General features: G+C 38.3%; 1 protein-coding gene across 2 annotated transcripts in view; it reads left to right on the top strand.

Annotated features, from left to right (window-relative positions):
* Positions 1-15021, top strand: part of zmp:0000000896 (caspase recruitment domain-containing protein 10) — a 49707-nt gene that overhangs the window by 16347 nt on the left and 18339 nt on the right. Inside the window, exon 2 of one of the 2 annotated variants that reach the window (XM_044100634.1) lies at positions 7048-7196. Coding sequence is in view for 1 of the 2 variants with exons in the window: in XM_044100633.1 (XP_043956568.1) it covers positions 10454-10460 (7 nt within the window). In the remaining variant the exon portion in view is untranslated. Of the gene's footprint in view, positions 1-7047; positions 7197-9923; positions 10461-15021 lie in introns of those variants that run through there. The other variant, XM_044100633.1, reaches the window with a different exon arrangement.

The raw sequence follows: 15021 nt of genomic DNA, 5'->3' as shown, positions 1-15021 counted from the left end.
TACCAAAACACAAAGCTGAAGAGGAGGAGGAGGGGGGCAAACAGAGAAGGCGAGGAAACGGGCGGAGAGGAGGAGATCCAGTTAAACAGGATGAAGAGTTCCAGCCAGGAGTTTCTTCCCCAGGAAATGACTTTCTCACAAATCAGACGCCCGGCCAAGAAACCTCCACTTCTTCTTAAGCTACTACCTGTTTAGCAATATTCTTCTTCTTTATGTTTTTAGTGACTCTTTAATACAGTGATAATGGGTTGTGAAGCATAAAAACAAATCAATGATAGATTTTAAAGTGTTTCTCCGTCTCTCAGTCGGTTATCTTCCAGCTCCATGAAGGGACACATTCATAAAAACACGAGGACAAAAACATTTATTTGATTTAGATTGATACGGCAGAGCAGTAGATCCATGTGTTTTTCTTATTGACAGCAATGTTTTGTGTTTTCAGACCTGGCAGGAAACTGAGAGATGGACTATAGAGAGTTGCTAAGTCAGTCTTTAAATCTTAAATAGCTCTGTCACTTTAGTCCTGATTTTTTTATGAACCTTAATTTATCATTTTTATTTTTTGGTTGAATTATCACATGTTTGGGCAATTAATCCCTCTGGTTCGTCCCGTGTTCTTTAACACGGGACAAATTATTGTTTTTTACTTTAAGGCAGTTGTCATGCGTAACTTTTGCAGCAAGGTGATATTTTGACATTGGAAGCAGCTGAATTAGCATCTCAAAAGCTAAAATGCTAATAACAACTGAACACAGATGCATAAAGAGGTGCAGCAGAAGCAGATGAGGTGGATCAGAAGTGTTTGATAAAAACAGCTGATGGGGTCTTCCAGCACATATTACTGTGGAATATTGTTTCTACTGCCCAGAAATTGAGCTGACTGACAGTCTTCAGTCAGAGGCCTCTACAGATTTGTTGCAAAACTGACTGCTACCATCCAGAATGACTCTTAAAATGTACCATAAAAACAGTGGTTTTTCGTCATCAGGCCTCTGGTGAAAGTAAATTAAACATTTAAGGACACTGTTGGGTCTCAAGTTGTGCATCTTTTGTTTCTAAAATCAGATTTCTGCTCCTGTTAAACAGCGACCGAGACAAGAGTCGCTTCTTGTTTTCCTTCGGAAGAGAAAGCCATTGTTTGTTCAGACAGTCGCTGATGTCAAGCTGGACGTGGAGACAGTTTAGGGACCAAACAATGAATAGGTGTGGCAACAACAACAAAAATAAAACAAAGAGTAACCCTCATTCCAGACTTCAATATCTCTGTACTTCTGGTGCTTCAATGTTTTATGAACTCCGTGTTGTGTTAACTCCCGTCAGGTCAAGAAACCCAAATTACAGCGGGATTTGACTCAGCAGCAGGAGAAGCTGCTGCTCAGTCCAAATTTGTCCATTTAAGCTCTGAACGCTATAACTAACTCCAAAGTATGCACCCTGGCATTCTCCTAGAGAGTTCTGCTTATCGTGGTCATCTGTCTCCGCAAGTCGACATTTATCTGGCGGTTTGTGAAGGAGCATTTTTAACGCCGCACGTCTGGAAAGTGATGTGCAGCAGTTGGTAAAGTCTGCGTCTCCGGTTCCAGAGTCTGTGCTGCACCCTGTAATTCAGCCGCCGGCGTGAACCTCGCTGCCCTGGAAGGGAGCGCGGCGGGAAGCAGAGTTATTGTGTGTGCTGTTTTCCACCACACACAACAACGCTTGTCTGAGTCGGTGTTCCTAAATGTGAAAAGTACAGCCTGCGGAGAGCATGATGGGACCGTAATGACGGATGCATTCCCCCACCAACCGTGTGCTGGAGCTGGTGGAAGGTTTAATTCTGCACTATATTACGTCTCCTGCAGTGTTCAGTATGTTTTATTTAACACGGGTCATTTTTTAAATTTATTTTTATTGTAGCCGCTAAGAACAGCCGTAACCGCAGTATGATTTAAGGTGGTTGTAAATATGCAAACAGAGGATGAGGGTTTCTTAAGACTGGCCACACAAGCAAAAAAATAAAATAAAATAAAATTTAATTATATATATATATATATATATATATATATATATATATATATATATATATATATATATATATATATATATATATATATATATATATACATTGGGATATTTGGATTCTGGGTCAATTCTTACTGATACTTTAACTTTAACTTTAACTGATGCAACCAGTTAAGAGTCATTAAATGCTTCATTAAAACTATTTCCTAAAGAAAACGTTTCAGTTTTTCTTCTTACTTTAATTCTTTACCTTCAACCATTCCAGTTTATACTTTGTAGAAACGCCTTTAGCCGTAGTTACAGCTGCAACTCCTTTTTTCAGTGTTATGTTTGCTGATTTCCATGGTTTTTGGTGTATACTGTACAGAGTTGGGTAGAGTACCAAAAATATATACCTACATAGGAGTAGCATTACGTCAATATATTTTTATGCAACTAGAAAGTAGCCGCTGCTCTGTAAATGCGTAGTAATTCCTCCATGACTCAATGTTACCTGAGAAATTCCTACAAAAGGTGATTTCCTAATGACATAACCAGAAGAAAAGATTACATGCGATGCGTTTCTCTGAGTTTTCTCATCTTTATCCACTCTGGAGACCTGCTGACTGATGAGACATGGTTTGATGAGTCAACAGCTTTGAAATGTCATCACCATGACTTTCCTAACAATGACTGCGAATAAACCATTGCCCTAAGCTAATTAAGGAGTTAAGCGATCTTAAGAGTTAAGATCTGTATGAGTTGGTCCAGCTGTGACACGCTCATCTTTTCCTTTTCTGTCGCAAATCCATCTCAAAATAAGAAAAATAATGCTTTAGTGTATATTAACTAATTTTTAGAGATCAGTTGGTTTTCCTCTAGCTTCATATAACAAATAGGGAGACTTGGCGTTCATATTTTTCACATACCAGTGTAAGTCTTATTTGTATTACATATAATCAAACCAGACTCAAAAGTCTGACTGCGGTCTGGTTAGCGAGCTAGGCTAACATGCTAATCCACAGCTAGCTTATCAGAAGAGTAGGAATAGCTCTGCTAACTGTTGTAGCTACATTAGCTAAGTTGGCAGAAATGTTTCTTTTCATCCCCATGCATAGTTAGCCTTAAGAATCGTCATTGGTCAATTTGACATTGCCTGTGTTTACATCTACAAGTTAGTGCATTTTCAAGCTAACTTTGATCAAGGGATAAGTGCAATATATGTGATAATTTATAGTGTTTTTTCAAGTAAGACATTGTTTTTATCTGGAGAATTTCATCCAAATTTTATTGTACAATATTTTATAATAAAAGTAAAGTTTCTATTCTACTTTGTTCTATTGTATTTAAATTAAACTTTCTTGTTGAACTGCCTTCTTGATGTTTTAGCTGTTTATAAACTCCACTCTTCTAGGGTGACCAGACGTCCTCTTTTTCCCGGACATGTCCTACTTTTCAGACCTAAAAAAATGTCCGGGGGGAATTTTAAAATCGTCCGGGATTTTGGTCAACTGCCTCAAAACACATTACATAGCTTACAGTGCATTGTGATTACATTGCCACTCCGTTCCACTACTCCATTCCAGGTTTCTTTATATGGCAAATTAGGCTCGCCCTTCTCCCCAAATCCAATCACGTTGCATTATGTGTGCGAGTGTGTGTGGGAAAAGTAAAGATAGCTGAGATGACCTGTACACCGGCCGCTAGACTAGTTAAACCTTAAGTGTGACAGGCGATAGCACATGTGTGTCCGTCGATTCTACGGCAAAAATGAAGTATCCCCCCCAACCCCCCTGCCAACAAAAAAAAGTGTCCTCCTTTTCAGAAACCCAAATCTGGTCACCCTAACTCTTCTATTTTGTTTTTTACTTCCTGGTAAATGTTCAGTGTTTTGAAAGTGTTCACAAATAAAGTTTTTATTATTATTCTATTCTATTCATATCAGCTTCAGTATCTATAGGTCAGGTCAGAACTTTGACTAGACCATTGCAACACATGGGTTTGTATGATCTAAACTATTGCGTTGTAATGTTGCTGGAAGGTGAAACTCAGTCTTTTGCAACAAATTTGAAACAGTTCACGAACTGCTGTGCACAATCTGTGTGGCTTTCTATTTCTTCACACACACAAAAAAAACAGTTTCTTTGCGCTTCGTTTGTCCCTTTCTTTTCCCTTACTTTGGATCAGAAGTCTGCCCCGAAGTGTTTAATGGTGTTTTATTCCCGAGCCGCCGTCCCGTATCTGACTCACAAAGGAAACATAAATCACTGCAGATTTAAATCTCTGCCAGTTACTCATGCCTCCACCACTCTCTTTCTCCTCTTCCAAAAAAAAAGTGAGAAAAACAAAAAAAAAAAGACACATTCTTCTTCAGCACAAAGGGCCGATTCTGTGCAGCCGCCGGGCTTGAGTCATAGATCGGGTCCTGGGGGGTCAGCTGCTGGATGAAGAGCTGGGTCTGTTGTGCTCTGAGCGGGAGCAGAGTGGGACAAACAGCGCGAATAAAGGCAACAGACACTGCTGCAATTTAATCTGCGTGTTGTGGAATGTAGCTCTCATCCTGCTTTAAAAGCCTCTCATCAGAGCTATTTATTATCAGCTCTAACGTCTTTATAAAAGGCAGTAAGAAGCAAGGAAATCGGCTGAAATAATAATGTTTTATTTTATTGTGATCTAGAATGATGTTGCCTTCATGTTTATTGGAGATTAGGATCTGCAAAAAGCTTTAAATGATAATTCATTTATATTTTGAATGCAGTAATCTCAAAAACAAATACTCGGATAAGACTTTTTGACAACTACCACACCAGTTGGGTTTGGTGTGAAATAAAGAATGAATGTGTGGCAAAGCACATTGTGCTCCCTGTTTGGTACGGTGGAGAGTTGTGTTTCCATCAACCATAAAGTTACCCAAATTGAAATTGCAGAAATAAATTCGCTTAATGGAAACACGTCAATTTCGGTAAAAAAATTAATTAATTAATTAATTTAAAAATTTTTTGATAAAAAGTGTTTGCCGCTAGGATGATGTGGTTTTTCTACTGAATAAAAATTTGTGTATTTCGCAAAACCACAATGGAGATACTCTTTTTTTGCGTCATACGAGTCACATGACCAACAACTGGATGTTACTACTGGCGAAAACGACAAAGAAGACACAAGGAAGTGATAGTAGGATGATTGTTTTTTTAATGACTCAAAGCGTGAACAACCTTACTCTTGTGTTATTTGAACTGCGCATCTTGTTTGTTGGAAACACCACAATTGCAAAATTGCGGGGGGGTTTTCTACATTAGCAAGAATATCAATCACGTTTTGCATATATTTGCAATGGAAACACAACTTATATCTTCCAAATGTCTCAGGAACCTTGCGTTGAGTGCATGGCCTCATGAAATCATTGAAATGATCCAAAACCTGATCAAATTAACACAGAAATGATTTACAGTCAGCCTCTATCCATAGACCTAAATCCTAGGGGAGGAGTTAAGTAGTGGAGAGATCCAAAGCTCTAGAGAGATTGAGCAAAGATAATTGGTCAAAGATCTCTCTCTGTATGCTCTCTGCTATTAAAGACTAAGTGCTGAGCTGTTGGTAAACAGTACTCCATTGGTGCCAATTATTGTGCCACAGGTGATTTTGTAATTTCAATAAAAACAATAACAAGTCATAAAAGCTACAACTCCAAGCTCATGAGCCAAATGATTTCTGGGAAATCGGGCTATTTCTGTTAAGATATCCCACATTCCAGCATGAGTAAACCGTGGGGCGATGGCCTGGTTCAATGTCCTCTCTGTGTCGCCGTCACCTCAGAGACAGGAGCAGGAATGCCCTCCCCAAACATACTGTCACCCCCTGACACACAAACACTGCTGGAGGATGGGGTGTCCTGACAAACGCTGACGGCAGACCAAGGGAGGAAGAACACAGAGCAGAAAAGGGGTGGACATGTTAGGATCAGAGGGACATGGACGACTACTCTGACTTTCCAGGCTTGTGTAAATGCATGACCAAGAAGAAATGCAGGTGACAGAAAGCAGACAGAATCACAGGGAGATCCAAGTTTGATATCCACTTTAACATCTCAAATTTAAGATGATTGGATCAGCTGGTAGATCTTCATTAATTCAGGTCATTTTAACAAACTATTAATCCCTTAATATTGTTGAAATATTTACCAGCTATAAGTGACATAATCTGCCTGTGGAACAAGACATTTCCCCCAGATTGCAAACTAAAATGTCTTGTTCCACTTCCTCCCTTATAACTAGTGCCTTTTTATCAATATTAAGATTTATCAATATTGACCTAAGCAAGCCCCAATATCATGCTGAAAAGTTACTTGTAAGTTAGTTTTGTCGTATTGTAAGTGTGCCAAGATATTTGCACAGGAAACCAGACCAAAAATAGTTTGTAGGCTTGTTTTTTTGCAGAGAGCATCTTCAGTAACTATGGAAACCAAACTGTGACTACGACGGAACCAAACAAACGCTCAAGCAGAATCTCCTCAGCCAATCAAAATTCAGGATTCAACACTGAGTATCACTTTCACCCACGTCAACAGGGATCCTAACACATGAGTTTTGTTTTATTCAAACCGTTCTGCTGTAGCTCTGGATGAGAAATGTTTCAGGTTTTTGTTCTGTTGGACACTAAACCTCTGCTCCAGTTTTCAGCCCAACAGATTTTCTTCATCAAATCTAACCAGCTTCTCTGTCCCTGCTATAAACCTTATTCCTAAAGACTTTTGAACTTATTTCTCTTTTATTGCTTACTTTTTTTATTTTTAAGTTTTTAAACGCCCGCAGGTTCCATCTTAGGAGACCCGGAGACGGAGGGCAGCCTAAAGCTTCCTATTAACATTCCAGGGAAACGGGGAATTCTCCTGTGGCCGGTCATCCACTTCCTGTCTGGTCCTGTACTGTAACTGAAAGACATTTTCACACCCTGTCAGTGGCAGGAGGCGATATGAGCGACAAGCTGTTACAGTAAAATCTGGAATCACTTGTTCAGTCCCTCAGTTTCACGTGGCAGTAAAATATGCAACTTGACATACTGTTTCAACAGGTGAAGATTCAGAGAGGATTAATTACCACAGCAACAGAACACAGAGGAGACCAGAGATGTAGAGAACTGCAGAGATGAATTTTAGAACCACGGCGATGCCACCCTGACGTAAAACTGAATCCAGATAAGATGGCAGAAGAGCAAATAAAGTAAGTTCCACGTGACTCATGAAAGTTGATGCTCCCAAACAAACAATAACTTTGGGCTGTCAAAAATAAGAGCATCACATCTTATGTTTTTTGAACAATAACAATATTTGTTGTTAATCTGTTGCTAAGCGATAAGCTCTTTTTCTGGTAACCAAGTGCCACGAAGTAAACATCTGAGTTTTACTTTAGCAAACTTCACCAACTGTAAATTTGTTGCTTACTTATTAATTTGATGTTAAGATATGAGCACAGAGTATAAATCTGATTTTTACTTTTGTGTTGAATGTTTGCTTTATAATATATTCACCACCAATGAAAAAAAAAATAGAATTTTCTGCAAAATTCACCAACTGAACAATCCTTAGATAGTATAAGTAGTATTTCAAAAGAGCAGAGGAAATATTATGTTTTTTGAAGTAAACATCTGATTTTTATTTTTCTGTTGAATGTCTGTTTTATAATATATGTATAGCAAAAGTACACATCAGAAGACAGTGCATAAACTTTAGTACTAACGTTAGCAGGCAGTGCGTTTCCCCTAAAATAAGCTTCTTAGCTATTTTGTTTATTTATTAGCCATGTTTAGCACACTGAATGGAGGAAGTCAATAGGACAACATGCTAGTTATACTCCACATGCCGCTGGCAGCACATGGGCTAACATTAGCATTGAGGCTAATTTTAGCTCACACACTATTTTTTACATACTGAATGGAGTAGGGCCATGTTACTCAATATGCTTGTGACTCTCCACATGTTATTGAGTACATTGTACTTTACTTTGGCATTGATGCTAATGTTTAGCATCAGAACGCTGCATTCCAACCGACGGGCGCAATTTGGCAGGCCCCGTTTAAATTTCTTTTATTTAGTTTTATTTGTTGTTTTTGTCGTTCTGTTGATTTATTCTGGCATATTTAAAATGTATTTAATTTCAAAGTGTTAAATGCTCATTGGAATTTAAAGTTCATCACAGTAACTCCTGAGACAACAAAACATTTGTTGTCGCGGCAGGCCTTTGTTATTTTTTGCGGCTGACACCGTTTCTGAATACTTTCCATAGTTTCAAATGACTGATTTCTTGTTGGTTTGGATTTTTTGAGGTGATGTTCCGTGAAGTTCTCATTAGTAACTTTAGCTGCTTGTAGTAGAAAGACGTCGTATCACAGCAGGTTAGTTGTTATTTAAATTAGTCATATCACCAGTGGAAGCTAACAGCTACACTGTCTGCTTTAACTATGTTGAGCCGTTTAAAACAACTCAAATTGCCTTTCGTTGCCTGGGCAGGTTGCCAGTTCATCTCAGGGGGCAACACAGACACACACACAGTAATGGACAACCATGGGCAACATGCTAACAGTGCTAACAGCTGCAGCCCACACAAAGCCATGTCACCACATATTTAGAGTTGGCAGTTTCACAACACAACTTGTCACGTTTGGTGCTGTTTTCTCAGCCGGACGCCGTCCAGTGTTCAGTGTGAATCTGTTTTTGTTTGAGCCTGTTGGTTTCTATCGGTTCCCCCAGATTGCCTGCAGCTCATCTGTCCCCTCAAGAGATAATTAGAATTATACCATTTATCTCTTTAAAGGATGATGCACATTGCCAAGGGCAACCTGGAAAAAGGACTACAGGTGTGATTCAAACTTCTAACCAAATTCCTACTTGTGAATCATGTTCGTCAAATGAGAAATTTTGCAGTTCAGCAAAGTTCTCTGTGCTCCTCTCAACGAATTGTTCGATCACTGGCATAGAAAATGGACTCCTCATTTACTCTATATTGTTTTACTTTGCAGAGAAGAACTAACTGCTGTCGTTTTTGTAGTTCATATAAAAAAACTGAATCACACTGAAATAACATTTTCCAGTTCAAGTGGAGAAAAAAACTTAAAATATCAAATGATGAGAAAATTAAAAACGGACCAGCCCCTTTAATTTCCTTTCCATTTCTAAATTAAGTGATGCCAACGAGTCTGTGGTGAAAAGAGAGCGCTTGCGGACATTAAAGAGTTATTTTTAAAAGTGAGGTTCTGTGATGTCATGGGTAATAGTTTCCTTACCCATCTAAGAGAGATGTTGTGCTTGTTGAAAAAGTCAATATATCTTCAGAGCAGAGCTGCACTGTACTATTCTACTGTAGGAATAATGTGCAAAAATTCACTGTTTAACAAAAACGTTGTTAAAATGCCAACAAAAATATTTACACCCCTTAGACTTCATACCTTATTTATCACAAAGATTAAAGAACACTAGTTCTTTAATGTTTCATAAGCCTTAATTTGAGATATAAAGGGCCTTGTAAATAAAACTGATTATGATTATTATTACTACTAGTATAGTGAACAAAGATGACCACAGTTCTTCAGACAAAAATGAAAATGTTTCGACCGTCATGCAAAATGACAAAAACTACCCCTTCTGCACGTCATTGAACGCATCGCAGTGGCATCATCATGCTGTGGAGATGTTTTTCTTCAGCAAAGAGAGTAAAACTACTGAGTTTCATGGGGAATATTTCAGTCCTTGAAGAAAACCCGGAAGAGACAAACAGCAACAAACAGTGAGAGGTTCACTGAACCAGATCCAGAGACACAACAGAATGGTTTAAATATTCAACTTTTAGGTTAATTTGCAAGTTAGCTGCCTTAGTCAAATTTTCTGTTCCTGGGGAAAACTCCAGCTGCAGCCAACACCTGTAGTGAGTCCTTATTATTATTATAATTTTTTTTAAGAGGCTTGGTTTCATGACGAAACTCAGTTGAAACCTGAAGCCTAAAGGGACTGAGAGCGGATCTGCACTCCAGGAAGCGTTTCGTAACATTGGACAATCGTCTTAATAACACAGAGCTCGTGCTTTCCATAGCGGCCGTGCATAAGTCCAAAGCGCCATCTGGCGCTGGCGGCCGCAGAATACACGACCACTTCCAATCCATTGAGCCGAATCCGTGCAAATGTTCTGACCGCGGGGATTGAGGCAGCTGTTAAGTGTTGGCGCATTGATCCACTCCCCCCACCTGAGGGTTGTTGACTTTAGCAGGGAGAGACACTGAGCAGGAGCACGGCGCGCAGAGTCGTGTGAGTGTGGGCCTTAAGAAAAACCCGCCTGTGCGCTCCGGAGCTCCCCAGTCTCAGGAGGGCCCACCCACCCACTGCTGTCACCCCCCGGTTTTTACTCGAAACTCGTATTTGGAGCTGAAAGAGGGATGTGGAGCTGATTACTCTGCCTTCAGCCCGGTGTGATCCCCGCAGGAAGAAGAGATGAGCGGTAAGAAACGTTTTTTGGAGAAGTTTCTCACTCTATCTGTGCTCAGTGGGTAACGAGGAAATAACACCCGGCTTTGTTTTGGTAAATCCTTCTGCGCTTCAAACTGGAACAATAACCGATAAGGCGGTTATCGGGAGATCCCCACTGACCTGTAAAAATGGTTAGTAGTAAAAATAACTACTAACCCAGAAATATGCGTGTCAATTTTTTATTATTTATCTCATTTATATGTGACTATTTTTTAAATGCCGTATTGAGAATTATTTATGCCTTTTGAAACCCTTTTTGGAATGAATTTCCAGTTGAGTAGAGCACCCAGAAATTATACGCAAGTAAGAAATAGGCCTACTTCAATATATTTTTACTCAAGTGAAAATACAAAGTAGTCAAATGAGTCACGTAAGAGTAAAAATGTAATTTTGTAAAAAAAAAAAAAGGCTGAGTAACTGGTGATGTCATTAGATGGTATATAGTATACTGTATGTGCAGTTCTTTCACCTAAAACTCTAAAATTAAGTAAATTACACGAATAAATAACGTTAAGTACAAATTAGCATGATTACATAATGGCAAATTCAGACAGAATTTCAATTCTTTTTTCTTTTTTTTTAAATAAAGGACTCAGCAGATAGAAAATAATATTAGAATAACAAAGCTTGTGTACAAACAAGAGATCTCACTTCAACATAAGCTGTAAGTCTGTGGCTGGTGCATTTGTTTCTTATTTTTGTAAAGTTTGTTGTACACTCAGTGAAGTTACCCATAGTTGGCAGAGACTCTGTAAATTTTACTTAAGTAAGAGTTCATAATATTCTTACTCAAGTAAAGTACAACCACTTCTAGAAGTGCATTATTTTAAAAAAAAAAGTTACTCGGGGAAACGTAGCTGGTTCCTACCCAACTCTGGGTATTTGTGATGATTTTTCTCTGTTGGGAAGACCTACATACCATCACCCTAATATTTTATGTCCAGACTCTATGAAAGTCAAGCCAGGATTCTGCTGGGTCACTCCAAAATGTAAGCATGACTTCCAATCAGAAAAAAATAAATAAATATGACAGTCAGAATCGAAGACTAATTTAAACCTTAATATGCCAGGGGTATAAATAATTGTGGGTTTTAGCTGTAGTGTTGCAAAAATCACAAAATCAGCTCAAGATGTAAGTGGCATGTCAGAGATGGTGACTTAGGTTAAAGATTTGTCTTTTAGTCACAAAAGTAATTCTTTAGACTTGACTTAAACTTTAAGTCTGAGACTCAAGTTGCTACAGACAGCAGCTCTGACACCAGTGAGCTCCATTTACTGAGAGGCCATGTGTGACTTATTATCCTTTGACATTAAGGTAGTTCCAGCTCTAAATGATTTATAACATTTAACATCGTGTTAGATGTAGCATCACAATCTCAGGTTTCTCTGAACGACCACTGGAAACCAAAAATACCACATCACACTCACATCACGTTCTGTTGCTGTTAAGCTAGCAGCATCATTGCAAACCAACAACACTTCCTGCTTATGAAAAGATTATGTTCATTAAGAAATTCAACATTGCTTTTTGAGTTGCCACACTGAGCCTTTTTCGTTATGTTGTAATTTGTATTGAGCCTTGTGGATCTTTACATTTCCCACTTAATACGGGCTTTGGGTGACGATTTAAAACTCGGTTTCTCAATTCTGTCAACACTCAACAGTCACGTTTGTTTGATTTGTTCAAAGCTTGACATGAACCAGTGTTCAGATCTTTCTATTTTATAAATACATATTTAAATGTCTCAGAGTGCATCATTAGCCTTTAACACATTTTATAAATGTTATTAACATTTTTTTTCTTCACTGAAAAATCTTTGTTTCAGACATTATATGCCAGAAAAAATGAATTCTTGTGAACATATCTAACCTCATAACCAAAAGTTCTTTAATTCTTGCACTTTATATATACAGTAGATCTCAAAATAAAACATATCAAGACTTTCCTTTTTTCGGCTATTTAAAATTCAATTTCTAAATAATACATCTGATAAGATTTAAGCAAACTGACAAGTTTGCTAGTTGTAGGCGGTCATTTTACTACTCCAGACGTGTACAGTGTTGGTCTATTCATACCTGACTTGTTTGGGTTAAAACGGTTCTCTAATCTACAGAAATGTATTTATGTGACTCCATAAATAACATCTCAGCAACAGGAGGTCACTAAGAGCTGGTTTCGTTCAATCTGGGGTTGGAGTCAACGGGCCAAGATGGGGGTAATACATGCAGAGTAATAAAAGTGTTTTAGTCGATTATAAAGATGTTAATGTACATGGAATTTGATATCTTCTCTACAATTCATAAAAATATTTCCCCCAAAAAAATCTAATAAATTCATGTGCAAAGGTTAAATATATTCCCATGAAATGGAAAACGTTACTGAGGACAAAATGACAATGCGTAGTGAAGTCGTTGATAATTATGTTTAGTTATTTATTAATGCTTCCATTTTTGTCTTTTTTTTTTCCGCTCAGGTTGCATTTTGTCCCATATCGCATTTTGGATAAATCTAAACAAGATTTATCAGTTTAAGTCAAACCAAAAATAATTTATTATGCTCATTAGAATCTAAAATACTTAATTTTTAGTGTTATTGGTTTATCTAGTTTGAAGTGACTCATTGGATTCATCTGCCCATAAAGACTTTCTCCAAAAATCGACTCACTAGTTGACTATCAAGGCCCAATAGATAGATGGGTAAACAACTTAAATGGGATGGCGGTGTTGCTATGGCGACTGGTTGGTAATAGGATTATCTAGGAGCGGGTTTCCAAGTCCAGTCCTGGTAACCTTAAAACAACTCTGCAAAAACAACGTCAGAGCCTTTTAAAAGGTCACCATCATTCGCATAAAAAAGTCATTTTTATAAAATTATAAGTTAATGTGACTTGTAACATGTAAATGTTTCAAAAACAAAAGAGGAAAGCAATGAAGAAATGATCTTTACTTCGCCTTAGGTTGTGTGATTTTCCACCAGTTCACAAACAGTGGTTAAAATTTCATAAATGTTACAAAAACAAAAATATGAATGAAAGTTATTAATAGAGAGTACTTTTTTTCTATGCTTACTTTTTAGAAATGAAAGTATCTTGTTCTAGTCCTCCTTTCTTTGGTGATTATTAACCAGCTCCTACCTGTTCTGAGTTGCAAAACTGTTATTAATTTACAGATATTGTTGCAAAATGCAAGACAGAAATTTGCTACAAATTGTTTTCAGAGTTGATCAGATGAGAACTAAGTCTCTTTGGGCCGTTTCTGGGTAATAACAGAGATTCCTGACCATCCTGAAACGAGCCCCGACCTGCCTGCTGGTTCTGATGAACCTTCCTGGCACTCAGTCACAGAGTGAGTCAGTAACACACTTGGCAACAACAAAGATGTGATGGGTAAATAGCCTCAATCACAACTTATTTGCCCCCACAATGTTGATCTTAGTTGTCATAGCAAACCATCAAAAAAAAGAGGGGGGTGTGATTTGGCCTCTGGGTCGAAGCGGGGTCGATGGGTTTGTGGTTTGTTTGGATTTTTCTGGAAAACGTGGAGGAAACCGCAAACAACGACACATTTACTACGTCGGACTCCATCTTGAAGCGTTCACTGAAACTTTCTCTTGTCTCTCGCTCGGAGCGAACGGACAGAGAAAGCTCTGGCCGCTGGTCGGCTGGAGTGTTTTTAGGCGTGTGAGATGAGTCACACAATTGTTCGCATTCCTGTGCTCCGAGATAATGGCCTACATACGGTACTCCCTACCACTTATGAGCATGCCCCACTGCAGCTTTTGTCACTATAAAACAACCACCGACGGTTCCGGTCACAGGCTGACAGGCACTCATTACTGGCACGAGTGTCGCAATAATACAATGCTTTTAATGATGCATATGGGTTGTTTCTAAATGTTGTGTTGATAAAATACCTCTTAACTTCAGTCATTAGATACATCACTTAGATTTATTACGTGTTTTATTTTTCCTGGGAATGTTTGGGTTGCTTAGAGATTTTTCTGTGTCTGTATTTTTATGTATGCTTAGCATAGATCTCGTGAGTTGTTCTCTGCTTAGTTTATTCTAGTTTATTTATTCCTTATGCTTTAGTTATTCCTGCTTTTCCTTTTCTATTTATTAGATTGATGTTTATTTCCCCTCTAGCTTGTTTCTAGTAACATTTCTTTCCCTCAGCCTGCCTGCCTGGTCTCCCCTCTCAGCTGCACCTGGTTTCTAATCAGCCACATGTTCTCTGTCCAGTAATCAAGCTCCTCAGTATTTAAGACCCTCTGTCCCTGCTAGACTTTTCCATTAACTCTTTGCTCCTTTGTCCTGACTCTTCATGTGTTTGTTCATTAATGTAGGTTTTCAATTTCTTAAATTGTTTTAAGCCCAACCCATGCTCCAAGCTCCTGTCTGCGCCGTTGTCCACCTTTGACATTTGCCAAACCTGACATTTTCAAACTGCTTCAAAATTCTACATAGATTCTCATTTGTTTATTATACATTCATATATGGGGGAAATTTAATTGTTGCTTTGAAAACATGTGT

This window comes from Gambusia affinis, linkage group LG19 (assembly GCF_019740435.1).
Source record: "Gambusia affinis linkage group LG19, SWU_Gaff_1.0, whole genome shotgun sequence".
In the NCBI taxonomy this organism is placed as follows: domain Eukaryota; kingdom Metazoa; phylum Chordata; class Actinopteri; order Cyprinodontiformes; family Poeciliidae; genus Gambusia; species Gambusia affinis.
Note: the sequence above shows the minus strand (reverse complement) of the source record. Positions and strands in the feature narration are given on the sequence as shown.